The 27957-nt window shown below is 42.3% G+C and overlaps 1 protein-coding gene across 5 annotated transcripts in view; it reads right to left on the bottom strand.

Annotated features, from left to right (window-relative positions):
• Window positions 1-27957, bottom strand: part of TRIM62 (tripartite motif containing 62) — a 91778-nt gene that overhangs the window by 10353 nt on the left and 53468 nt on the right. The window contains exons 5-9 of one of the 5 annotated variants that reach the window (XM_074217862.1): window positions 20328-26474; window positions 19334-19576; window positions 15603-15722; window positions 13353-13492; window positions 5508-6112 (exon numbers count right to left, since the gene is read on the bottom strand). In XM_074217862.1, coding sequence (XP_074073963.1) covers window positions 25924-26474 — 551 coding nt within the window. In that variant the 3' untranslated portion in view covers window positions 5508-6112; window positions 13353-13492; window positions 15603-15722; window positions 19334-19576; window positions 20328-25923. The other 4 variants (XM_074217861.1, XM_074217864.1, XM_074217865.1 and 1 more) reach the window with 4 other exon arrangements.

The following is a 27957-nucleotide window of genomic DNA, read 5'->3' as shown; positions in this document are numbered from 1 at the left end:
CTGACACTGTTGCTGAGTGCTTTACAAATATTATGTCATTTGATCCTCATGATAATCCTGAGAGATAGGCGTTATTATTATTATTCTCATTTCATTTATGAAGATAATAATATCACCTACTCCCCAGGGTGGTTGTGTGAGCATAGATTTTTCTCATAGACTTCAACCAAAATACAACAAGCTGAAATGCAGAAGCAGTAGAATTCAGTTTTCCTCTATTAAGCCAGATATTTAAGAAATTATGCAAAGATCTGTAAAACAAGCTGTTTTTTCACTAATTTTTTATTTTGGAAAATATAGTTATCTTTCATAAAATTGTTATTTATGTTAATATGTAATAGATTTATTATATTATTTTAAATGAATTGACAACTATTTGTATACTTTATCAATTTTAATTTCTAATATGACAAATATCAATGGACATAATTCACAAAATCAAAAATCAAAAAAACGTAAAGAGGCACTGAAACCAAAAAGTTTGAGAACTACAGTTTTAGAATGTTCTTTAAAAGGGATGGATTGTGAGAATCTAGAAAGGGAAACAGTTGTCATGAAGAGTCTGGCTTCATCAACTGCAGCAATCAAAGCTGGGGAAGGTGTAATTATGTGATTAGTTTATGTAAAAAAGATTTAGGGATTTTAATAGATAGCAAGTTCTAAATAGGACCCAGTAGGCTCACATGGCTACCAAAAAGCTGTTGCAATCTTTAGACTGTATTGAGAGGCATAGTGATCTCATTGAGGGAATAGGGGAACTTCCCACTTTATTACAATTGAGAATTGTGTCTGGGAGTCACATTTTAGAAAGACCATTGAAAACCTGGAACCAATTCATATGAGGAGCCTTAATTTCATTGAAGGAAACAGGGAAGAGAAGATGTAAAAGCTGACTTCAAAGGTGTTTGGGTTTTTTAAAAGATTCTTTTAAACCAAAAAAAAAAGGTTCTTTTTAAAAATTTAAGATAAAAGCAGCAGAATTTCTAAAAGTGAGCAGCGTATCTTTAATGGTCATTCTCCCCTGCCCTGGCGAAACAAATATTATATATTTCATTTTAAACATAACTACTTTTTTTTAAAAATCAAAGTTATATTTGGAAAAACTACTTCCGATTCTGAGAATGAGTAGGACATGTCAATGGATCATGTAAGGATTACAGATTTAGAGAATAGATGTCATCTTATTCAATCTCTTCATTTTGCAGGATTTTCATGAGACTCAAATGAAATAAAAATGTCAGTCCTTTATCATTATTTTAGATACAGCTGCACTTTTAATTAATTTTAAAGCTAATCCAGATTCAGCTACTGGGTTCTCTTACATTTCTAGATTTTCACTGTCCTCTCCTGGTTCTTCTCTTCTTTATGATCCCTTCTCAATCACCTTTGCCTGAGTCATCATTCATTTCACAGTATCTGAGTATAAGTACCCCACTCCCATCTCAAGGCCTCTTCTCTCTACATACTCTTTCATTTAATATCCTCATACTCTTCCAAGGATTTATCATCACTATGCTGATGACTCTCAGATCTTATAATCTGAACTAATCAAAATCAACCTGCCTAGATGGAATAGAGGATAGAGCTCTGGGCCTGGAGAGAGAAGACTTGAGTTCAAATTCAGCCCAAGATACTGTGTGACCTTGTCTTGCCTTCATCTGTAAAATGAGGTTAATAACAACACCTACCTGGAAAAGTTGTTAAGAAGATCAAGTGTGACAATACTGGTAGAACCCTTAGCACATTACAGCTGTTGTATGTTTATTCTTTCCCTCCTAGTCTCTCCCCTGAGCCCATCCTGTATCACAACTGACTATTGGGCATTTTGTTCAGTATCTCCAACTCAACATATCCAATACAGTAGCTAGGTAGTGCAGTGGGTAGATCACTAGCCCCAGAGTCAAGGAGGATCTGAGCTCAAATATGAGCTCAAATACTTACTAGAGAGTGACCTTGGGCAAATCACTTAACCCTGATTGCCTGGCATCCAGGGTCATCTCCAGTCACTCTGATCTATATCTGACCATTGGACCTAGATGATTCCATAGGAGAAATCGAGGCTGGTGACTTAGCACAGCTCCCTCTCATTCAAATCCAATCCATGTTCTTGTCATAGCATCACCTCCCAGATGCCGGGGCATCAAAGATTCTTTAAAAATTTTAAATGCAGCAAAACTTCCAATAATGAACAGTAGGGGTGGCTAGGTGGTGTAGTAGATAAAGCACCAGCCCTGGAGTCAGGAGTACCTGGGTTCAAATCCGATCTCAGACACTTAATTACATAGGTGTGTGGCCTTGGGCAAGCCACTTAACCCCATTTGCCTTGCAAAAACCTAAAAAAAAAAATAGCCCATGTCCCTCTTCTACTTGCAATTATTTAAAAAAATTATTTAAAAATATTTTAGTTTAAAAAAATTTTTAAATTAAAGTTATATTGGAAAAGAATCTTTGAGAAAGACAAACTTCATCATCATCATCATCATCATTCAAGACAGAATTCATCATCTTTTTTTTAGGGTTTTGGTTTTTTTTTTGCAAGGGCAAATGGGTTTAAGTAGCTTACCCAAGGCCACACAGCTAGGCAATTATTAAGTGTCTGAGACCGGATTTGAACCCAGGTACTCCTGGCTCCAGGGCCGGTGCTTTATCCACTGAGCCACCTAGCTGCCCCGTTCATTATCTTTATTTCTAAGACTCTCCCTTCTTCTGAATTTCCCTATTTGAGAACACCAACCTTCCAGTTACCCTTGTTGTCAGACTAGATTCATCACTAGTCCTCACGCCACATAGCCAAACATTGAACAAAACCTTGCTTTCAACTCCCTTGCATCTCTCAGATCCACCCCTTTCTCTCCATCCTCACAGCCCCTACCCTGGTTAAGACTTTTATCACCTCTCTTCTGGACTATCAACCGCCTGCTAATTGGCATCCCTACTCCACTTCCAACTCTTCCCTTTGCTGTGTTCCCAAATTCCCACCTTGCCTCTACACTCTAGGAACTCCAGAGGCTCCCTATCACCTCTAGGGAAAAATGCAAAATGCTTTGTTTTTCATTCAAAGCCCTTTATAACCTAGCCTTCTTCTACCTTTTCAGTTGTTTTACCCTCTTACACTTCCCCTTTGGCATACTCTTCAATCCAGTAACACCAGCAATCCCTTTTCATATCCTGGTTCTAGAAATTTTCCCAGGCTGTCCCCCATGCTTGGGCTTTCCTTCAAAGTCCAGCTGAAATCCCACCACACGTAGGAAGCCCTTTGAGCTCCCTTAATTTTCCCTATGTTAATTCTTTCCATTGTTTCCCGGACATCATTTGTCTGTACATAGCTGCTGTGTGTGCAGTCTCCTTGTCAGCAGAAAATGGCTTGCCCCTCTCTCTGTAAGCCCAGCCTTGGAACAGCCCTAAATGTTTGATTAATTGAATAGTGCTCAGCCCCCAGCCCCAACCTATTCTGGCTTTGCCAGGTTAGGATGGGGGCAATGGTGTCCGAATGAAATTAAAAACAAATTGTGGTACCCAAAGGAATGTAACTTTGCTGTAAGAAATAAAAATTATATATTTAATGTTTGTCCTTCAGCCTCAAAGAGGTGAAGCACATGAGCTGGATCTGAGTGAGGGGGGCTGTGCTACATCACCAGCCTCACTTTCTCCTCCGGAGCCATCTGGGTTCAATGGCCAGATATGAATGAGCAGGACTGCAGAGGGGCCTGAATGTGAGGCAAGCAGGTGAGGTGACTTGCCCAAGGTCACACAGCTAGTCCCAGACAAGTGCATGAGGTTGGATTCGAACTCCTGTCCTCCTGACACTGCACCGCCTAGCTAGCCCAAGAATATATGCAGAGGATAGGAGAAGAACATAATCCAACTGATGCAAAGTGGAATTAATAAAAAAAAAGAGAGTATACAATGAGGGAGTTGAGGGGGAGAAGGAAAACTTAATGTCCTAAAAAGCAGATGAGAAAATTCAAAATTTATTTGAAAAACTGGGGAAATTTTAGTATGGAATTGATCTGGGATGCTTTTTTTTCGCCTTTTTTGTTACTTCCCCCTTCACGAAATCGTGTCGGTGATAATATCCATACTTTCAGGAGAGCAAATTGATGTTCAGAGAAATTAGATGCTTATTTACGCTTATAGGTAGCAAAAGATCTGGAGGAGAGATTCGAACTCGTAACCTTCTGGACTAAGAGTCGCGTAGTCCTTCGGTTGAAAGGCAAGGGGGCGGAGTTCGTTGGGATCTCGCGTTTCCGCCACACCCTGTCTGGGAGCAAAGCACGCGAGATTGGGGGAAAGTTGGGGGGAGGGGAGACAGCCCTTTGTGACGCACGAAGGAAAATAGTAACTCTGAGCCAATGAGCGTTGAGCTGCTGAAGGAGGCGCGGTTCTCTGTGGAATCAAAGCTCGAGCCTGGCGGCTGCCGCTGTTCTCTGAGCCAATGAGTTCTCAGGTTTAATGTGTGTATTACGGGATTGTCCCACCCCCGCTGCCGCTTCGAGCCAATGAGCAGGCTTGCATTTGGAAGGGGGCGGGTCCTTTCGAATAAAGCCCGGATCCGAGGGCCCCGCTTCGGAATTGAGCTTCGGGGGGGGGACAACTTTTGGTCTGTGCATTGGCTCGGGATAAAGAGGGAAAGGGAAGAGGGACCATGTTGACCCCGAATCCTTAAGGCCTTCCACTCAGTCAGGAAGAGCGTCGGCGGAAGTTGATCGCGAACCCCGCACGTCACTTCCTGTCCCCTCGAGGATGCGGACGTTTGATGACGTTCGCGGGTTTAGTTAGACGCGGCCCGGGCCCTCGATGGTGGCGCCTTTGTTCCGCGCACTCTCAAGTAACCGTCCTCGGAAGTGCTCGCACTTGTGCCCCCGAAGGAGGGGAGGGGGGATGGGCGCCCCGCCCCTCCTCCACCCCACACGCCTGCGTAGTCTCGTGTCCTCAGTGTTGCCGTCTGGCAAATGGGGCCGGCAAAGTCTCTCCCCCCCGCTTTCAAAAATCCCCGGGGCGACTATGGAGCCTCCCTATTGACCAATGAGAAACGGCGGGAATTTGGGTTTTGGCTTAAGAAAGAGCTACTAGCCACGTGACCTTGGTCTGTCACCAGCCCTCACGTGACGGGTCAATTGCTAGAGTGTCCCGGATGGCGGGTCAGGAAGGCCCAATTCAGTCATGTGACTCTGGGCCAATCCCTTAGCTTCTGCCTGCCTCAGTTTCCTCATCTGTAAAATGATAGTAAAGGCATCTACACCTTCCCTCATCTTCCTCTTAACCTCCCCTCCCCCGCTTGTGAGGAGATACTTAAATAGCTTGTGAAGGGCTTTGCAAACCTTAAAGCATTATAGAAATGTCAGCTATTATTTATATTTCTTATTATTTATTTATAATTATTTATAATATTGATTATTCATGTCATTATTTATTATATTTATTATTTACATATGATAATTTATAAATTTTATTTATATATAATATTAATATATCATTACTTATATTTTGTTTATTCACACATATATTATTTATAATATTTATTCATTATTATTTTTATATTATTTATCCCTTATTATAATATTTAGTATTATTTATATCAGTTATATATTATTTATAATTATTTATAATATTTATTATCTACATATTTATAATATTTATTATATATTATTCATTATTATTTATAATGTTTATTATTTATAAATTTCCCATCCCAGGGGTTGTAAGAGAACTTTAGCGGGGGAAAACTGTTTTTTTCTTCTTATGCTTGAGTAGTTGGTGTGGATGAGGTTGGAAGCTGGGAGACAAAAATGAAAAAAAAAATTCCAGAAAATAAGAGAATCCACATAGAGCTGGTCAGATATAGCTACATTTAAAAGCTGCCACTAGATGGTGAATTCTAATAAAAAATTGCATACTTAATCCCAAGGAAATAGTCGATGAGGGAATTTGTTTTTCTTGACTACATATTTTGCTCCACTACATGTTTTTCTTTCAGTGGGGTGGTGGTGGGGGAAGAGGTGAGAGGAAAAGAAAATAAACTTGTTCATTGAAAACATGAAAACTCAGCTCCATTTCAGGTCACCCAACTCTGGTTACTTCTCTTTGAATGTTCCACTGAACTTCTGGTTTTCTAAAGGATGGAGAAGGAACATTGTTAATGAGTTCTCAAGGACAGCAAACATTTATTAAGCCCCTTTTAGATTCAAGACAAGGGATACCAAAAAAAATGGATATTCCTGGTCCACAAGAAAGAAGGGAAAGTTAGGAAGAGGGGAGAGTTTTTTGGGGGGAAGGAGAATTAAATCTATTTTGGACTTCTAGGCCTGAGTGACAGTCCTTAGAGGGCAAGGTGAGATTGGGGGCAGGTAACAGAACAGCCTAACTGTAACTTAAAGAGTACACAAAGAACGATAACTCTGAAAAAAAGTTAAGGCATATCCTAGATGTCCTTAAATGCACAGTCAAGGAGTTTTTAAATATGTTGTTGTACTGGTAACCTTGAAGGTCTTCGACTAAGGCAGTGCTACAATCAGACTTGTGTATTAGGAAAAAAATACTCTGATAACTATGTGATGAAGAAGAGACCAGGATAATAGTGCTTTATAATTTGCAGAGCATTTTAGCAAGTCTTTTTCTTCTTTAGCACAGAAACACTGGGAAAGAAGTGCTATTAATCTTTTATAAAGAAACCAAGGTAAATAGATTAAGTGAATTAAGTTTCTGAGGCAGGTTTTTATTTTTTTGTTGTTTTTTCCCCCCAGAGGTAATCAGAGTGAGTGTCTTGTCCAGGGACACACAACTAGTAAATATTAAGTGTTTGAGGCTGGATTTGAACTCAGGTCCTCCTGAATCCAATGCTGGTTTTTAACACATCTTCTTGACTTCAATGCTATTCTGCTAGATCAATGACAGGGTTTCAGAGTGTGCATGTGGTGCTAGAAATGGGAAAGTGGGGAGGGAGGAGATGGATGTGACAATGTATATAAGGTAACTGAATGAAGTGGTCAGTGGTCAAAGGAAGGGGGAATAAGTTTAGAAGAGAAAATTATTTCCATTTTTTAATATGTTGATTTTGAGATGCTAGGGAGAAAGAAACCCAAGTGGAGATGCTATGGGCCTGGATTTCAGGAGAGAAAATAGGGATGGATATACAGATTTGGGCATTAGAAGCATAAAGAGAAAAGTTGAGCCATGGGAGCTAATAAGGTAACCAAGAGAGCAAATGAATGGAAAAAGGCAGAAGTAGATTTGGGGGGCACCCATACTTTGTCAGAACAAGTTAGAACATCCATCTATTCAAAGGCATGGAGTTTTCAGAGGACCAAAAGATCATAAAAGAAATCACTGTTCTGGAATAGAAAGGGTTCCAGGGTCCCACAGCTAGTAAATGTCTGAGACTGGATTTGAACTCAGGTCTTCCTAACTCCAAGCCCAGTAATTGATCCACTGGGCCACCTAGCAGTCCCAAAGCTGGTGGGAACTACTGCTTGATGTAAAATGAGGAATTCAGTAGTGGATAGTACCTTGTTGAAATGTCTAATTACAGGGCAAAACTGAAAGGAGGAAAGTCAAGATAAAGCAGGGATCTGACTAGCTGATAAGGAAGGAATTGAGGTTATAATAAAGGTAAAGGACAGGTTTAGGTGGAATGAGGTAGTAGAAGAGGTGGAAGGCAGGAAATTCTCATCAGATAGGCCAGGGACCATATGTTCTGTTGTTAGTAGGAAACAAGAAATATGCCTACAAAATATCTGGGTCTATTTTGTGAATTTGGGGAGTGACTAGTTGAATTAAATATTGATTTTAAGAATTGTGGAAATGATCAATTTGTTTTTTTGTTTGTTCGTCCCTTGGTAGAGACAGAGTGCGGTGGATCTTTAGCAAGGTTTGTGAGCTCAGTCCAGAGAACCCAAATTGTCCAAACATGAGACCTAATGTGGCATTAGGGATATTTGAGCATACAAGGCTCATTGTGAGTTCTATGCAGATGATAGAATTCATATATATTCTTTGGTTAATAAACTCTAAAATGAACTCATGGTTTGGAATGTTTGGGTGTGGATTGAAAGGAAAGAGTCTTAAGAATAGGTGCTGAGAAAAAGGGAACCTGAAGACAGTGTCTGTGACAGAAGATGGGGAGAGGTAATTAAAGTCTATATAATGTAGATTTTGGATCTCAGGAGGAAAAATCTACTGAGGTCCTGGGAAAGTCTAGGAATCTTGGTCCTTCAGGCTGGGGTTCAGGATCAAGGGAAGTTTTGTAAAGAATATAAGTTAAAGAGTGAAGTCCTGAGATCTGAGAATGAAAACAATGAACCAGTGAATTCTTTAGCCCCAGAAAATCCCTCTGTTGGATGTTGGTGAGACAAAGACAAACATGGAACATGGAAGCTTGCAATCAAGGGAACAAATATATACAAGTACATACAAAGCAATTTGAAGTGGACTAAGGTAGTGACAATAGCAACGTAAGACTAGAAAGGCAGGAACATTTTTTTTTATTAAATTCTAGGGATCCACTGAATGAATACTTAGGATCAGGGGAATGATGTGATCAGAATTGAATCTTAGCAAGATTATTTTGGAAGGAGGACAGGGGATTGTGAACCTTAGACTTTAGAATAAAGAATTGTTAAAAGTTCAGAGAAAGGATCTCTGCCTAAAATGTTACAAGGGAAGTCAACCCCATCTTGTTCAGTAAATATTTGTTGAATGAGTGAATAGAATACAGTCGTTTAGGCTGCTTTTTACAACTTCTTGTGGGGGGGAGCTCTTTCTTTTTCATTTTTATTTTTTTAATTATATAAATATTTTATTTGTTGTTTTTGTTTTCCAATTATATGCAATAGTAGAAACTACTACCAATCATTTTTGCAAGGTTTTGAATTGTATGTTTTTCCCCTTCCCTCCTTTCCCTCCCCCTCCCCTCAACAGAAGGCAATCTGATATAGTCTTTACATTTGTTTCCATGATATGCATAGATCAAAATCCAATGTGTTGGGGTGGCTAGGTGATGCAGTGGATAGAGCACTGGCCCTGGAGTCAGGAGTACCTGAGTTCAAATCCAGCCTCAGACACTTAATAATTACCTAGCTGTGTGGCCTTGGGCAAGTCACTTAACCCCATTGCCTTGCAAAAACCTAAAAAAAAATTCAATGTGTTGAGACAAAAAAATATATCCATATATATCCATAAGGAAGAAGGAAAATATTAGAGATAGCAAAATTATGTAATACATAAGACAATTTTTAGAAAATTGAAGATAATCCTTGGTCTTTGTTTAAACTTCATAGATCCTTCTCTGGATACAGATGGTATTCTCTATCACGGATCCCCTAAAATTGTGCCTGATCATAGCACTGATGGAGTGAGCATGTCCATCAAGGTTGATCATCACTCCATATTGTTTTTAGGGTATACAATGTTCTTCTGTTTCTATTCATTTCACTCAGCATCAGTTCATACAAGTTTTTCTAAGTTTCTCTGAAATCCCTTCCCTCTTGTTTTCTAATAGAATAGGGTTCCATTACATACATATATCACAATTTGTTCAGCCATTCCCTAATTATGGACATCCCCTCGATTTCCAGTTCTTTGCCACTACAAACAGTGCAGCTATGAATATTTTAGTATATGTGGGATTTTTACCCCTTTTCATGAGCTCTTCAGCATATTGACCCAGTAGTGGTATAACTAGATATGTATATTTCTATTTTCCTTTGGGCATAATTCCAGATTGTTCTCCAGAAAGGTTGGATCAGTTCACAACTCCACCAACAATGCATTGGTGTCTCAGATTTCCCAATCCCTTCCAACATTGATCATTGTCCTTTCTGGTCATAATGGTTGATCTGAGAGGTGTGAGGTGGTACCTCAGAGATGCTTTAATTTGCATTTCTCTAATCAGTAATGATTTAGAGCAATTTTTCATATGACTATAGATAGCTTTGATTTCCTTGTCTGAAAATTGCCTTTACATATATCCTTTGACCATTTGTCAATTGGGGAATTTTTTTTTATAACTTTGACTCAGTTCTCTATATGGTCTGAGAGGTGTGAGGTGGTACCTCAGAGATGCTTTAATTTGCATTTCTCTAATCAGTAATGATTTAGAGCAATTTTTCATATGACTATAGATAGCTTTGATTTCCTTGTCTGAAAATTGTCTTTACATGTATCCTTTGACCATTTGTCAATTGGGGAATTTTTTTTATAACTTTGACTCAGTTCTCTATATGGTTTAGAAATGAGTCTTTTGTCAGAAGCACTAGGTGTAAAAATTGTTTCCCAATTTACTATGATCTTGGTTAGAAGGGTTTTGCCTGTGCAAAAGCTTTTTAATTTAATGTAATCAAAATTATCCAGTTTATTTTTTATAATGTTCTCTATCTCTTCCTTTCTTATAAATTGTTCCCCTTTCCATGGATCTGACAGGTAAACTATTTCTTGTTCTGGGAGTCACTTAAGAATAACTTTTGTTTTTGTTTTTGTTTTGTTTTGCTTTTTGCAAGGCAATGGGGTTAAGTGACTTGTCCAAGGTCACACAGTTAGGTAATTATTAAGTGTGTGAGGTCACATTTGAACTCAGGTCTTCTGATGTTCTATCTATAGGGCCACGTAGCTGCCCCAAGAATGACATTCTAATGAAACACATGATTCTGATGTGGAAGAAAAAGGAGAGGCATTTAAAGAGACTGAGGAAGCTATGCTAGAAACTTGTTGATCAAATAGATTTACAAAAAAGTATATAGAAAATGAAAGCAAAGACCAATAACAGATTGAAAACACAAGAGTGATAACATCTTCTGGTCAAAATGTTGGGGTGTTGAATCTAACAATTAGCTGAAGATAGTAATCAAAAGGAGCTGTGCTGGGGACAAAAGACTAAGGAAAGGACAGGACCTCCATGAACCCAGGGTAGAATCTGAACTATTCAACTCTGCTGACTAGAAATCACAGAATAGAAATGATTAACTGAAATCGGAAACAACCAGTCTTCAAGGGTACCTTATGCTGTATTACATTCTCTCCTTTAGTGCTGGCACGGAATTAATTTTTTGCTGAGAAAATGAATTCATTTCTATAGCATCTTTTGCCTATACACAAGTCTTTGGCTTGAGACCCTCTTCACTCTAGGGGGAAAAATGCAGAGAGGATGAAGAAGAATGTGAGTGTTTGATGGTAATGAAAAAGACTCAGAACCTGGTTTAAAATCCTTCATTAACTCAACAAACATTTGTTGAAAGCTTATTATATAGAGAGAGTCTATGGACCATCTTGCTTGGTAAATATTTGTTGAATGAATGAATAGAACACAGTCCTTTAGGCTGCTTTTTACAACTTCTTGTGGCAGCTGCTGACTTCAGGACTGTGTCTCTACTTGCTGGTTCATATTTGGGCTGTTAGGCCCAGTAGAAGGTGCTGCTGCCATGACATAATGATGGGTGGTAGATAGACCCCCAGTTGAGCATCAGGCAGGTAGATGGTCCCAAGGAAGCATCATGCTCTCATCTCAGGCATCTGCAGCTAAGGGCAAGCAGGTAGAGTTTTGAAACATTTGGTACTGTCCAGAGCTCCAGGAGCCAATTCTCCCTCCCTTCTCAGCAGTCTGGAACCTTACTTTTTAGGGTCTTTGCTTAAGTAGAGAGTCTTTGCTCTTAGGCAGAAATCATTGCACCCATTTGCTGAGGTAGGAACCATCTCTTTACATTGTGGGCTATTGGGTTTCTGGCTTACCATGTGCAGAGAGAGAGGGAAACTGGGAGGAAGGGAGGGAGGAAGCCAGAGAGAATACAAGGATCCTACTTTTTTTGTTAGGTAACCAGGACTTTCCACAGCCTCTCCTGCCACTAGCTGATAATTTGGGGAAAAGCTTTCTCAGGTGTCTTTTTTTCTTTTCTTGTCTCCTACACCCAAAGGGTAGCCTATCATATTAGGGCACAAAGAAGCTCAAATGAGGGGCTAGAAGTGGAAAGGCGGGGCTGGGTATGGAGGGGTGTCTTCAGTGGGTGAACTGACCAAAGCTTTCCCTTACTCTAGGTGAGGAAGCTGCAATGGAAAGAGCCCGAGTTGGGAAGTCTGTAGCCTGGGGTTCTGTTTCCGGTTCTGTGACTAAACAGTTCTCTTACCTTGGTTAAGTCCCTTCCCCACCCCCCCAAGAGCCTCAGTTTCCTTTTTTATATAAAAGAAAAGGTTGTACATGGATTGTAAGACCTTATGAAATCCTAAATGCTATAATGACCTTAATTTGAATACACAGAAATCAAATAAAAGTGAAAGCATAGCCTTGAAGGAACAAAGAGATCTCAGAATACTGTGTAGGGAGGGTTAGAATTAGGGAGCAAAACCCAGGGATTCATGGGATTATTTGGGTTGATTGTATGCATAAAAACCATAGCACTTTATTTGTTTAAACAATCTGAATCCTAAAGCCCTTTAGTATGGGACTCTCTCCTCTTTCATAGAGATGTTGGGTAGCAGAGAGGGAGAGAGAGGAAAGGCTAACTTTCTTCTAGATCCAGAATATCTGAAGTGGGATTGAGGAATTGATTGCCACCTATGGGGAAAGTCCCATACCAAAGGGCTTTGGGACTAGGGTAACATTCCAGAGCCAACAAGGGAGCTATCTCTCTATCCAGCTAACTGGGCTAGCATTTCTTTCAGACCTGTGTTTCATAGTTTACAAAGTATTGTTGGTTTATTGTTTTTTCCCACAATAGCCCTGTGAGGAGTCACAGTACATGTATAATATTTCAAAAAAATTCATAGTTTCTTCTGTCATCTTGATAAAAAAAATGTAGGTGGTAGTCAGTGCCCTCTGGTCTTTGTAGATGGTTTCCTCAATTTAATCTGGACCCCTGGATGCCATGTTTCTCGTTGAGTATGTTTATTTAGTCTTCAGCTCAGTTGAGGCTCAGGGGATAAGACATTTGGGGGCTATACTTATAGCCTTCCTAACTTTGTAGGAATTTACACTATCCTGGCTGAGTTTCCCAGAATTCAAGATCAATTCTATGGCATTTTACAGATGAGAAAAATTATATGGCAATATCATATGGTTCAAGTCACATAGTGGTGGAGCAAGGATTTAGAAGTAGACCTTCTGATTCAATTACCAGTGAGTAGTTTGCTTTTGTTTTTTTTAAATACATCATGCTTCATTCAGGTTAACCTCTCTAAACCTCAGTTTTCCTCATCTGTGGGAATGCAGAAATGGGAATAATAACCTCTGCCCTATTTTTCCTCAAAGTGTGGTTGTATGAATTCTGTGAAATAAAACTGCATTTTTTGTAAATCATTATACACATGTGAGAGATTGATATGAGTTACCAAACCTGTTCCTATAATCTCCAGGGCAGGCCTGGGCTTACCTGTCACTGGGATGGGGGGCACTGGTCAGTCATCCTCCACCTCCGGCATGTCTTCCATATGATGCAGCCAACCACAAGCAGTGTGGAGGAGGAGAGCAGCACAGGGATGATGATCACCGGGGCCTGCAGGAGGACCACATCTGGGGACCCAAGGAGGAGGGGAGAGGCCCATCAGAGACAGGTTGGATGGCCTCTCCAGAAGAGAGTCAGCTAAGACTTGCTGGTGCCCTTTTGCAAGGGATTCAGTCCTGAGTTTGACTCTACACAATAGGGCTCCAAGAAGGAGGCACAGCATATACCTACTTCCCTTCTCCTTCTCTCCAGGACTTAGTCTTGAGGTCTAGTCTTATTAGAGAGAGAGGATTCTCCAGCAAACAGTAGGAATGGTGAGATGGTATTTATTCTGTGTAATGTGGCAGTGTGTTGATGTGGTAAAGAACACAATCATGCCACACATAGAATAGGAAATATTCTAGTAAACAAACACTAGGAGTTTGGGACTTTTGTTTTTACTTCCTGCAGAGTCTGAGTACTCCATAGAGCATAAAGGAAGCAGAGAAAGGCTTCTGGCATGTCAGGTGGGAGCTTAGAACTTAGACCTTGATGGGGGTGTTGAAGATCATCACATAAGGACCCCCAGGCTTAAAGACAAGAATGAACATGCCCAAGGTCACCTGGTAGGAGCTCAGACCCTCTACTCTTAAATGTGATCTTCTTCCTACTACAACTTTCTGTTGTGGAGGATTTATGGAAAGACAGACAGAAATTGCCCATAATGGGAACCACACAAATGAGGTCACAACTGGCATCCAAACAGACCAGGATTGATGCTAAAGAAGGTAAGGGAGGAAGGACTTTCCAGGGCAGACTTCACAGATCAGGTGAATAGGAGCCTCATTAACTTTGACATCGACATAGCATTTGAATAAAGGAAACAGGAGATGAAGGAACTTGGTGTGCGGAGGAAGGAGTTCAATACATCTCAAATTTGTTCAGCTAAAGAAGAGACCATGTCTTTGGAAAGAGAGAAACTACAGGGATAGAGTGCTTGCTAGTTGGCTTCTGCTTTGGGAGATCATTGGATTCAGCTGTAAGGACCAAAGCCAGCTGTGCTAGGGACTATCAACACTTCTTATTTGGGGTGCCAAGTCTCATTCTGTATACACAGTAGCTAATGATTACCTACTGAGGACTCCTCTAAAGTCAATACAGGTCCTACTGCAAGGGAGGGAGGATATACTTGCCTTCTAAACTCAGTTTCTCTGGTCTGGGTCTGAATGGAGCAAATAGCTCCCTGGAGCCTCTGTTTTGCTCCTCATCCTGCCTAAGAAGCTTGGCATTAGTTCAGGAAAAAGTAACTATGGCCAGCATGATCCCATGGGGCCTTTTCTGGTTCCCCTACTCCATGGCTCTTGAGATTCCCTTCCCTTCTCCCTATGAGACTCAGTCTCATCCAGTAAAAAAAAGACAAAGTGGGGAATCAGGAGACTTGAGTTCTTGCACCCACCTGGCTACTAATGTCCTCTATAAATTTAGGTGAGTCTCTTAATATAGCTCAGCCTCACTTCTCTTCTATAAAATGTAGAAAATGCCTATACTTCCTTTTGTGGAGTTAAATTTAGATAATGTAGGTAAAAATGCCTTGGGGGAAAAATGAACATTTATACAAATATGAGCTGTAATGATGGTTACCTTCTTAGAGGAGAATTTTGGAGTCATTTGATGCCTGGGGTTGGGTGTTAAAAGGGAGAGAAAGCCTGGATATTCCTCTTATAGAAAGCTTCAGGATTACTAAATGATGGCATTTATTCTTCTTGGTATAGGACACATTATTGGTGCTTGTTGATTGACTAAAGGAGCTAAGAGGAAGGAGGCCTATGGAGGGAGGGAAGGAGCCCCTAAGGATGCTTTTTAGAATATAGATTTGGTCAGGATATTGGACATTTGCAGTTGCCCTATGACACCTTCTGGATCTCTTCTTCTACCAGCCGCGATCTGACGTGGACAAACCCCTAGGAGCCAGAGCACCTGCTTCATTTATTCCTGACCCCAAGTGGTGATGGAGTGACAGCAGAGGAGAGAAGGACCTCACCTCCTGTTGACTACAGTTGGTGGTAGGCTGAGAGCATCTGGCAATGCTGAGTGGGATGAGTGGGATTAGTCACTAACACCAGTCCCACAGGTATAGACTGAGGTAGATGGAAGACCCCCCAGGAAGCCTGGGCAAGGCAGAGGGGAATCTCCACTTACTACATCGATAGTCGGCACTGGAAAAGTTGCATGGATGATTGATGCTCATTAGTAGAGATACTCCTCAACAGCTGTCAAGTACAAGGTGGGGATGAGGCCTGATGTTCTCAGCTCCAAAGCCTGTAAGCAATACATTAGCCAGAGAGAGAGGCATGAACTCAAGACATTCCTAGTTTTGGGCCCACCTCATCCTATTCCAGAAAGTACCCTTAGCATCAGAAACTGGTTTTCCTCTCACTTCTTCCCAGGCCCTACTAAACTTCCAGAGTCTGGATCTTCTCCTTCCTGCTGAACCCGATTTCCCCATTATCATTATTGGGAGGGAACTTAGGGATCATATACTTCAAATCTCCCAATGCATTCAGGAATCCTCTTTACAGCATCCTGATGGTGGTTACTCAGGCTCTTTTTTTTTAAGGTTTTTGCAAGGCAATGGAGTTAACTGACTTGCCCAAGGTCACACAGCTAGGTAATTAAGTATCTGAGGTCAGATTTGAACTCAGGTACTCACTCCTGACTCCAGGGTTGGTGCTCTATCCACTGCACCACCTAGCCACCCCTTTCAGGCTCTCTTATAACACATCCAATGATAGGAGCTCATGCAGGATAGGTTTGTTGGAAAATTGATTCTTCACCTAAAAGCTACCAATGAATCTTGATCAGTATTAAAACAAAGTACATTTTGTTTTTATCACTGTGAATACAGTTGTATGTTAGGAAACAGATTCATGAGTTTTTGCAAACAAAGATAGCTTCAAAAGAGGTTCAGTGACTTGTCCAAGGTCGTACAGTTAGGTAATTATTAAGTGTCTGAGGTCGAATTTGAACTCAGGTCCTCCCAACTCCAGGGCCGGCGCTGTATCCACTGCACCCTATAGCTGCCTCTGGAGTATTCTTCTTCTTTTTTTTTTTTTTTTTGCAAGGCAATGGGGTTAAGTGGCTTGCCCAAGGCCACACAGCTAGGTCATTATTAAGTGTCTGAGACTGGATTTGAACCCAGGTACTCCTGACTCCAAGGCAGGTGCTTTATCCACTATACCACCTAGCTGCCCCATGGAGTATTATTCTTAATAGAAACTAGATTGTCTTCCTTCTCGAGAGTGACTTCAGGGAGGGCAATCTGGCTTTCCTAAACTTTCTCCTTATGCCGGAATTCTGAACTGTAGGGATATTAAGGCTAACTCTAGGACATTGATGATATTTTAGATGTTTTCCTTATCTGTAAAATTAGGGAGCTTGATGAAGATGGCTATTAAAGTTTCTTCTAGCTCTGACAGTATCTATTTGAAGTTTTTTCTAGTTCTAACTTTCTATGTGATTCCCTTCATCCTTATATCTACAAGGTACAGGATCAATGGGGATTTTCATGGGGGTATCTTAACTTCTTTACTAGACTTTTGACTTCTTAAAAGCAAAGACTATCTTTGTTCTCTCTTCCCAACCATATCAAGCATAGGACCTTCCTTAGAAAGGAACAGTGTTACAGCCTTACGGCAACATGGGGGTGATGTTCAACCTTTGATGGACTCGCTCATTCCATCAGTGCATCAACCAGGGACAATTTGGGGCTGTCCGCAATGGAGAATACCATCTGTATCCAGAGAAAGAACTATGGAGTTTGAACAAAGTTCGACTATTAACTTTAATTCAGGAAAAAAAAACTGATATCTTATTGTTATCTCTTATACTTTATGTTTTGTCCTTAAGGATATGATTTCTCTCTCATCACACTCAATTTGGATCAATATATACCATGGAAACAATGTAAAGACTGGCAAATTGCTTTCTGTGTGGGGGGGAGTAAGATTGGGGAAAAATTATAAAACTCAAATAAAATCTTTAATAAAAAAATTTAAAAAAAAGAAAGGAGCAGTGTAGTTTAGTCAAAAGAATGCTAGACTGAAAATCAGAAGACTTACATACTTCTTAATAACTAAAACTATCCAAAAATGGAATGACTTGCCTAGGGAAATCATAGGTCTTCAGAAGACCATTAATGGTCTTTGGGCAAAGGCTGGATGAACACTTAACCTGGGTGTGTTGTAAAAGGTGGATGGTATGGTTTGGATTGCTGAAGTCTCCTAATTTCAACATTCTGTGACTTAGGTTTTAGATCTAATTCTACTATTTGTTACCCATGGGCAAACTGCTTTTTCTTTCTGGATCTCAGTTTCCTATACTGCAAAATGAGTCAGTTAACCTACACCGTCTCACAAATCCCTTTTAGCACTTACATTCTATGGGTCTGTGGTTTTATTCTGTTCCCTCCTCAGGGAAAATATGGGCTTGCAAAACCCCAAATTTTCTTTCTGGTCTATTAGTGAAAGGAATCTATCTATTCCATTCCCAAGCTTGGTATCACAGCAATCTGGATTGTTGGTGGTGCAAAAGAGGAGGAGATATGAGGAGTTGGGGGTAACCTTGAAAGCTTCCCTGAGAATTGTTAGAAGGAATCTCCTTCATTCAGGTTGGTCAGGGCAACATTGGGAAAGCCCTCTTGTCCCCTTCAGTGTCTCTCTCTGATCAGCCTATTGTAAGGCTAATGGCAGTAATAATACAGGTCCTCATTCCCGTGACTAGAAGGATGGACTGAATCATTTTCCAGGGCCTGGATTTAGGAGAGACCTTCAAGATGAGCTGATCCAATCCCCTCATTTACAGTGACACTGGAACTTTCCCAAAGTAGTTGGATTTGAACTCAGGTTCTCTGATAAAATTTAATCAGGATAAATGTGAAGTCCCATGTTTTAGCTTCAAAAACCCACTGGGGGCAAAAAAAAAGAGACAAAAAGCCTACTGAACAAGTAGAAGTTTGAGGAGACTTGCCTGGACAGTAGTTCATGTGAAAAGGTCTAGGGCTTCAATGGTCTGCAACTCTAGTCTTATGGTCAGTTCTGGTTGCTCTCTTCTAGGAAGGACATCCATGCCTGGAGGGCCCCCAGGGGAAGGGTGAACAAGGGGACTTACACAATGAAAGGAACTAGGGTTGTTTGCCTTGGACTTGGGGGAAGATGTTAGCTGACTTCAAATAGTGAAAGGGCAACCGTGTGGAACACGGATTAGGCTTGTTTGGTTTGGCTACATACAGCAGATATGGTTAGAAGCAATGGGACCAAGTTGCTTGAGAAGCAGATTTGGACTCAGTGTAAGCAAAAAAACAAATTTGTAATAGTTTGAGCTGTCTGAAAGTAAAATGGGAACTTTGGGAGTCAGTCAAGTCCCCCATCACCTGACATGTTAAAGGGGAGGCTCGTCCAACACTTTTCTTGAGTCCAGTTGAGACACTGGATCAGAAGTTGTGACTGGGGGGTTGAGATAGCTCTAGATTACAAGCCACCTATGGAGGACAGGTCCAGGTGGGGTCCTGGATTGGAAGCTCTGGAAAAAACACTGGGGACCAGAGCCAAAAAGGAGAAAGGAAGGAATATGGAGTGGCCCAAAGATTCTGGAGACCCTTGGTCTCTCCCTATATCCCATCTGCTTAAAGAGACAGCTGTTCTGCACTGTCCCTGGTGGGAGAGGAGCTCCTTTGATCCCACAAGGGAATCCCAGGCCTTTCTCAAATTAGAAAAGGATCTGTGCTGCTGACATTAAAAAAAATCCCAAAGCTTTCAGATCACTCGAGTTCCCAGGGCTGACCTACTGCAGTGATGTGGGCCCCAGGGTCCAAATCCATACCTTCCTCTCCTTTCCCCTAGTCATCCCTATTTCCAAGTCTTCCCAACACCCACCTCTGAATCCCTGAAGCTCCAGTGATAGACTCAGGTTAGGCTGGGGGTGAAAGTATATAGTCCCCTTCTGTGGCTGCTGCCTTCTGCTTCTGCTTCGGCTCTGGGCTTGGTTACCAATGTACCAGGTGTGGGTAGGTGCTGGCTCTGTCCTTGGGGGCAGGGCCTCTCAAGAATCAGGCCTGCCCCCTGGAGGACAAGGCTTGGAAGGACCTGGTGTAAGGATCAGTCAGCTGTTAAAGCAACCTGATACAGCAGAGAAAGAAGGGATGACTTGACCTATGTGGCAGAGTCCTTGGTGAGCCCAGACCATGGGCTTCTTGCCTCTTCTCAGAGCTCTCATCCTTCAGAGTTCTTTTAAGATTTCCCTGGTCTGTGAAAGGAGACTGAGGTGTCCCCAGTACTAGCTGTCAGATCAATCAAGGCTTTAGAGGCACTCCTCCCCAACCTCAGCCCTTTGACTGACAATTCCTAACTAGGAATTAGGGTCGATGACTTAAATTAACATTAAATTCATATTAAAAGAGGGGAAATTTGAGTGTCTATCTCTGGTTACATGCAGCATGGTTACCTCTCACTTGATCTTTTCTCCAGTAACCCCATGAGGGAGATAGGGTAGAGGTTATATCCTTATTTATAGTTAGGAAATGGAGACTCAAAGAGTCATCAAGTTGAATGGGCTGTGAACTGGATTGAACCAAAAAGATGTCCTCTATTCTACCCTTTGCCCGGGCAGTCATTTCCTCTGTAATATTCAAGACAAGCAGTCATCTCCTCTAGACTTGGACACCCTCATGGAGGGGGATTGCACATTTCTTGGGAGTGATGTTACTTCTTCAACTTTCCACCCATGGCATTTGGGACCTATCAGAACAAGCTTAACCCCTCTTTCACAAAACAGCCTATATTCCTAGTATTCATCCTCCCCTAAATGTCTGCCTTGCTAAACATCTGTAGTTCCTTTAGATGATTCTTGAGTGGCATGGTTTTGCGTTACCTTGCCTTCTTCACTCTTCTGGAGATGTGGTCTACCTTGCCAATGTTCTATCTAAAACATGATGGCAATCTACATATATTGTCCCAAATGTGCTCTAATTATGCAGAACTCAATGGCAGGCTATCTTATTCTTGATTAGAGTGAGAGCTGACTGATGGACAACTTGTCCATGGTCCACTGGCATTCATGAGATGTCACAAAGCCTGAGGGTCTCTCCAGTTATGACATCCTATGTTCTAAGGGTCCTTTTAGCCCTGACATCCTGTGGTCTAAGGCCCCTCCTGGCTTTGACAATTTTCATTCTAAGCTCCTTTCCAGTTCTTTGACTTCATAATTTTGTCTCCCAATTGTCTCCCAATCTGGCTTTTGCCTGGAATTGCATCTCCAATCCTCAGAGCCATCTAGGTCAGGATCAAGAGGAAGCCCATAACATTCATCATTGCCTTGACTTCAGAGACCATGCTGGAGAAGTTTCATTGTTCCAGTGAACCCCCTAAATCCCAAACCCAAGCCTTCTGGTCCTGGTTTCTTAACTCAGAAATAAGGGTGGAAAGTGGAGGGGAGGCATAAAGCCAAGAGTCTAGGTCAGAAAAAAGGGAGCAAGGGAAGGGATCTTGGATCATGAGCAATCAGCTCCAAGGGAGTCGAGTCCTCTCCAGGGGGAAGTTTCTTGGTTAACAGCAGAGAGCTCTATCCCTAGAGCTTGTTTTTGTTTTGCTAGGTGGTTTAATATGGATTGTTTTTTGTCCTGGAGGAATCTCAAGAGAGAAGGTCCCAAAGTTGTCTGATCCTGTCCTAGAACCTGGACATCTTTGGCAAGGTATTAAATGATCCCATTTTCTTTCAGATCTGTGAAACAGAATCAAAGGTAAGGAGCAACACTGGTCCCCCTGTTCTGGAGGAGGTGGATTGGATAAAACTGGTATAGTTACTTAGTTCCCTGACCCTGATGAGTGTGGGGGCTGGGAAGTAAAACAGCTCCTCTCTGCCTGTGGAGAGAATTCCTTTGACAGTTTGTGGGTGGGCTGGAACTTCTCCAAACCCCACTGGGGGAGTTAGACATCCGGGCTGGTGGGGAACCGTGTTGGTGGGTTATAGAGTCATCCCTCCTCCTTGGGGCAGCAGATTCCAACTAGAACTCCAGTACCCTTTAATTAACACCTGTGGACAATCAAGGCTACTCTGCCTTTCTGATTGGCCCTCTTATCTCTGGCTACTCTCCTCACTGCGGCTGCACTCATCTTTCTGAGGCAGGACCTCAAGGCTAAGAGCAAAGGCATTCTTTCCTCTTTTGATTTGTTCTTCTCATCATTATCCTGATCCCTCTCCCCCACTCCCACCTCACAAAGAACTTAACCTGTTATTACAATAATCTGTCTCCTTATCATCAGATATAAACATTTACAGTTACAGACAGCTAGAAGGACCTTACCTTTTTAGATTATTTGGTCCAAGGTAACTCCCTCAGCTGCAGGTTAAAATAATCTGAGACTTTTGTACCCATGATCAACCCATAACTTTTGTTTGACCGTTTCCCTGGCTTATATACCTTTGTGAATTTTTACCTTTCAAGGCTGTCTTAGGTTTTCTTGTAACTTAACCATGTTGGAGACACAGTATAATTTACCCCAGCTATATTCTCTGCCTTTGGGAATGACCTCCCCCACTAATCTATGTGTTCATATGACCGTGAGCTCCTCCAAGAAGCCTTCCCCCACTAATTTCCCCTCGATAGCCTTCCCCTTCAGATTCTGGTTAGATTATAGTAATAACACATTAACATAATGCTTCATGATTTTAAGTTAGATAGCTTAAGGATCATCATCCTCATTTTACAAATCAGATAATTTACTGGGACACCGAGAGGTGGAACAGTTTCCCCAGAATTACCACTGCTAAATATTTGAGCCAGGATTTGAAATCACTTAAATCTCCCCAACTCCAAGTTCAATGCAGCCAGACACAATTATGAACTTGGAAGCATGTAGACCTAAGTTCAAATCCCAGCTCAGACCCTCAGGAGCTATGTGACCCCAGGCAAGTCAACTCTCTCCAAGCCTCAGTTTTCTCATCTAGAAAATGAGATTGCTGATAGCATTCTCAGCTCAGGACTATTATAAGGACCCAATGAAATAATAATGCACAGGAAGTGCTTTCAATACCTCGAGTTACTAGATAAATATGAGCTTCTTCTGTTGGGTCGTCCAATAGTTTTTGCTACAGAGTGCTTCATAATTGTTCTCAAGTTATTTCACTTAATTATGCTCCTCTCCTCACCACCCCATACCTAAATAGTCCAATCCCCCAGTCACCTCTGTCTTGTTTCTTTTCCACTCCTCCCTCCCCATTTTCCACTCCCACCCACAGTGCATGGGGCCCAGCCGCCTGCTGGTGGCCCTTCCTACTCACCTTAACAGCTGTGGAAACAGTGGTGGTCAAGACTCATGGCGACAGGCAATGGGAAGAGGGCTGGGCCAGGAATCCCAAGAGCCTACCATTCATTCATTGTCAGCTAATCTCACAGAACCTGGATTTCCTCATCTGTAAAATTGAGGCTAGATCCTGACCTATGGAATTCTCCCTAGGAACAGGCCTTTAATAGGCAAGTATCGGGAAGGAAAAGGTTCATTGAACAAAGCAACCACTGACCTGGGTCTACGTTCTTATTGCTTCCTCTACTTGTTATTTGGATTTCTACTCGATCCCTTGGGCCCACATTGGTCCACTAGCCTACCCATGCCATATGGGTCTGCATAATCCTGCCCAGTGCTCCTGGACTCAAATTACTTGGTGTTTCTAACCCACAGTTCTCCTGCCTCATTCTGAGGCCACTCCATCATTTGACATCTCTGAGGTTTTGTTCTGTCCTTAAACTCAAATTTTTTCCTTCCCAATCTGGTCTCCACCTCCTCTAGCTCTGGGTCAATAAACTCCCAGGCTCTCTCTGCAGGTGGGCATTCTGTGAGAAGGGATTTGCAACTGGAAGATGTTAAACAGATATCTGGCGATTAGTATGACACAGGCTGCCAGGCCCTTTCTCCTGTCTGTGTCCTTTGCCCTCTTAGTGGCATCTCCCCTCATTCTTCTGAGTTCTCATGTCTTCTCTGATGTTCTGAAACCCGCTTTCAGGAAAGGATGTGATAAAGTTCCATCATGCTAAGATGTAAGGAGGAAAGAAGCCATGGGGGATCTTCTTAAGCCCTTGAGATCCCACTCCAATCTATTCTAAGGTGCAAACAGATAACAGGCTCTCTAGGGAGATTCCTAAAGGTCTAACTCAACTTAGGAGAAAAGCTGTTTTTTTTGGGCAACTGGGTCCCACAGGGCTGGCTGATCATTCTAAAGACTTCCTGGTTATACTTTGGCAGCCCGCTCAAAGATGGTGGATTTCTGAATCTTGACTGGTGAGGGTGAAATCCAAATTAATCCAACAGGTATTTTTGAAGGTAACCCAGCCCCAAGTAGGGAAAGACTGAATAGGAATGGTGGTCAGATCCTAGAGACAGACAAACAGAGAGCCAGAGAGATGGAGACAAGGAGAGAGACAGAGTCAGAGATGGAGGGGGAGACAGAGGGAGAGAAGGAAAGGGAGATAGGGAGGGGGAGGCAGAGGGAGCTGTTTCCAAAAGAGAAATTGGGCAAAACAAGAAGAGGGGAGAGGTTTGAAGAACGAGTCCAACCAAGGCTTGGAGACTTTGTCTATGATCCGCCTTGTTCATTGAGAAAAACAAACCATAATATCCCATAACTTTAATTTAATTATTGTACAAATGCACCATTAGTCACAAAATGGATATTGTCACCTTTTTTTTCTTTCTTTCTTTCTTTCTTTCTTTCTTTCTTTCTTTCTTTCTTTCTTTCTTTCTTTCTTTTTTATTATAAATACTGCATTCTGGGAAGAGAAAAGGATCAAAGAAGGAGGGGAAGGACAGAGAGAGGTTATACAGGCAATGGGTCCAGTTTTCCCAACCATGTCCCTCCAGAGCAGCTCCTTTCCATTCTGTTCCATTGCTTGTTGCTGCCCTGGGGTCCGGAGGAGTCCAAGTGGGACTGCTGATTATTAGGCACACTGGGGTGAGGATACGGGGGCTCCGAACCATGCCATAATTGCTGTTTTCCCATGAGCTAAGATGTTTCAACTCCTGGTCTCACTTGGTGAATACTAGTGATCTGAGAATGAATCTCAAATTTGCCTGAAAGGATCTGGCCCTGAAATGACTAACTGGGAATCCAGGGGTCACTGCTGGAAACTGTTTCAGGGGGCCAGGAGAAGAAGGAAATCTCAGTTTTGACTTGGGGGTATAGAGCAGTCCCCTTTTCTCCCTGAGAATTCCAAGCTGCCTTGGGTAGGGTGATGTGAGCCTAGGGGAACGAGGAAGGCTTGGGCCCAATTCCAACAGCAGCAGGGTTTAGATATGGATGAAGAATCCTTCCTTTCCTGAAGCAGACCTCCTTGGAGCCTGGGCTCCTGGGTCATGCAAAGTCAGCTACAGAAGATCAGCCCTCAGAAGTCCTTTGACCTCTCCCTCCCCTAACAAAGCCCAAAGCTCCACGGTCTTGTGGGAATACACAATGCACAACCAAGACTAGGTAGGCTACAAGTCAGTGATTACACCAGGGATGGACCTGGAGCCTATCCCAAGGTTTCTTTTCTTTTTTACTAGATATTTATTAGAGTTCTTGACTTGGGCACCAAGAGATAAATATCAAGAGATCTGTGCCCCCAAAACTTCCTTTCCTATGCCTCATCTTCATCTTTTAAGTTCCATTCGAAAAGCCAAGCTTAGTGTCAGGTTAAATAATATGATAGCTTCTCACCAGAGAAGCAATGAGTTAAGGTCCTTACTCCTCCAATCCTACCCTGCCTACAATGGCATACCTAGGTCCCTCAGAGTTTCCCTCTGACCCTCCCAACCTGCCTTTGACAATCCTCTTTCCCACATCTTTCTCTAAAATCTCTGAGACTGGGAAAGGGGGTCCATGTACTGTCTCATCTACCAAGATGAAACCACTCCAGAGTCTTCCTCCAAGGGGCTGGCATTGAGAGAGCTCCTAAGGGTCTCTCACCCATGAGGCACTGTGTTGTTTCGCCCTCATGCCTGAGGGAACCAGCAGTCTATATGACAAGGAGAGGCTGCTGCTCTGAGGGGCTGTGAGAACTACAATGTGCATAGTCCATGGAAAAATAAGAGAAAAAACATTGCTTAGGAATTTGGGGCTGGTAGGGGGTTTGGAGCTCACAGACCTTGAGAAATTCTGTTCTCCATTTAGGAGTCAATAATGGCCATTGGCCAAATAGGGATCAGAGTCAGAAACAACTCTGTGTTTGAGGTGGGAAAATCTGATCCCTGCACCAGTCATGGGCAAGCCTCGAGCTGTCCAGGGAGAAGTAACTTCTCTACCAGCCTGAGGCTTCATCTAGTAAGGCCCCTGAAGCAGGGTGCCAGCATGGATGGATGGCAAAGGGAGCAGGGTGGCTGATCACAAAGACTGGGGGAAGAAGCACAATGAGGCCTTTGAACAAAGGCAGCATTCTGTCTGTCCCTCCTTCCCAGTTCTGAGGTCAGCTTGCCTGCTCCCCCCTCATCAGTGGTCACTAAATACGCACTGTGTTAATGCGCAGAGGCTGCACATTCTTGCCATTGGCATGGCTCTGACCAGGGCTAAAGTAAGAGCAGAGCTTTCCCGGAAACTTCTCCCGGAAGGTGTACAGCCACGACATGTCATCTGCATTGTAGAAGATGAGGAGTCCCTTGTCATAGTCCAAGAAGACGCCCACCTTCTCCAATTTGTTCTTGACATTGAGCCGGGTCCAGGGCTCTGTACAGGCGCTGTACTGGTTGCCATCATGCATGACGATGCAGTAAAAGCCACGGCTAGGTTGGATTTGGATGCTGCCCTTGCGGCTGACAGCCTCATGAGCTAGGCCAATCATCCACTGGGTCTTTTCTGACACCACAACCTCCCAGTAGTGGACACCGCTGCCAAATGCCTCGGAGCCCAACACGGACACCTCCACATCGAAGCGCTTGGGTGAGTCCTGCAGGGGCTGGGGATGGAGATTCCCATAGGCTACAATTGTGCAGTCATCTGACAGTATGAGTCGCTGATGGGCAGTGACAGGATCCAGGGTGAGAGCAGCCGGGACTGTGGAAGGAAGAAGAGAGGACATGAGGGAGGGATCCAGCTCTCCTGACCAAGCCAGGGTCACCATAACAGATCTGGGACCACACAGCCACTTGCTGCAGACAATCTTTCATGTCTACAAGGAACAGAATGGGTAACACTGTCGCTGGGCTGATAGCTTGCTTTCATCACCTTGTGGAAATTTATTAATTCTGCTACACACTTTTTACATTGAACCTGGAACCCAGCAAGATTTGAAGGCTGGGAGGAAAAGTCATTTTAAAAATCAAAACACTTATTTATCTTTCTAAGCCAGAAAGAGGTATAAAGAGAATTCTAGACTAGATATCTTATTACTAAGCATATGCCCCAAGAGGGTAAGAAGCAGAAAGCAAAAAAGACACATACAACAAAATAATTACACATGAAACTGCAAATCTATTATATGGATCTTGTTATCATCATCATCGACATCATCATCATCATCATCATCATCATCATTATTATTTTTGTTGAGGCAATGAAGTTAAATGAGTTGCCCAAGGTCACACAACTAATAAATATCAAATGTCTGTGGCTATATTTAAACTCAGGTCATGTCCTCCTAACTCCAGGAGGTCCTTTTTCCACTGAGTCACCTAGCTGCCTTTACAGAAAAACAGTAACTGGGTGATACAGAGGATAGAACACTGGCCTTGATGTCAGGAAGATAGGAGTTCAAATCTAGCCTCAGACACTTGACACTCACTAGCTGTGTGACCTTGGGCAAGTCACTTCACCCTGACTGCCTCACATCCAGGGTCATCTCCAGTTGTCCTGATTCATATCTGGCCACTGGACCCAGAGGACTCTGGAGGAGAAAGTGAGGCTGGTGATTTAGCACAGCACCATTACACCAAAATATTAATTGCAACAGTTTTTTTTTTGTGGTAGCAAAAAAAAAAGTCAAGAACAAAGTTGGTGCCCATTAAATGAGGAATGGTTGCACAAATTCAAACTATGGTATATAAAATGTAGCAAAATATTATTGTGCCAAAAGAGATTTTTTAAAAATGAGGAATTCAGAGAAATACAGGGAAATATGGATGAGGACTACACAGCAAAACAAGCAAAACCAGAAGAGCAACATATCCACCCCTCATTTGATTCAACCATCCCTGTCCCAATCCCTCCCTAACAGTCGCCTCTACTTCTCCCCTCTCTCTCAACTCTACAGTCTGGCTTCCAAGCTCATTCAACTGACACTACTCTCTACAAAGACCAAAGCTCGCTTTATCTCCAATCCAGTGACTTTTCCCCTATCCACATTCTTCTTGACTTCTCTGTATTTCTGACGCTGTCAATCAGATCGCTTTCTTGATGCTCTCATCTCTAGGTTTCTGAAGCATGGTACTCTGCTGCTTCTTTCTCCTTTCTGTCTGACTATTCCTTCATCTCCTTTGCTAGATTTTCATTCAGACCAGGCCCACTAACTGTGGGTGTCCCCCCCGCACTCTGCCCTGGG

This window comes from Macrotis lagotis, chromosome 1 (genome assembly GCF_037893015.1).
Source record: "Macrotis lagotis isolate mMagLag1 chromosome 1, bilby.v1.9.chrom.fasta, whole genome shotgun sequence".
Lineage (NCBI taxonomy): Eukaryota > Metazoa > Chordata > Mammalia > Peramelemorphia > Peramelidae > Macrotis > Macrotis lagotis.
The sequence above is the reverse complement of the archived record's forward strand: the minus strand, read 5'-3'. Positions and strand labels throughout refer to the sequence as shown.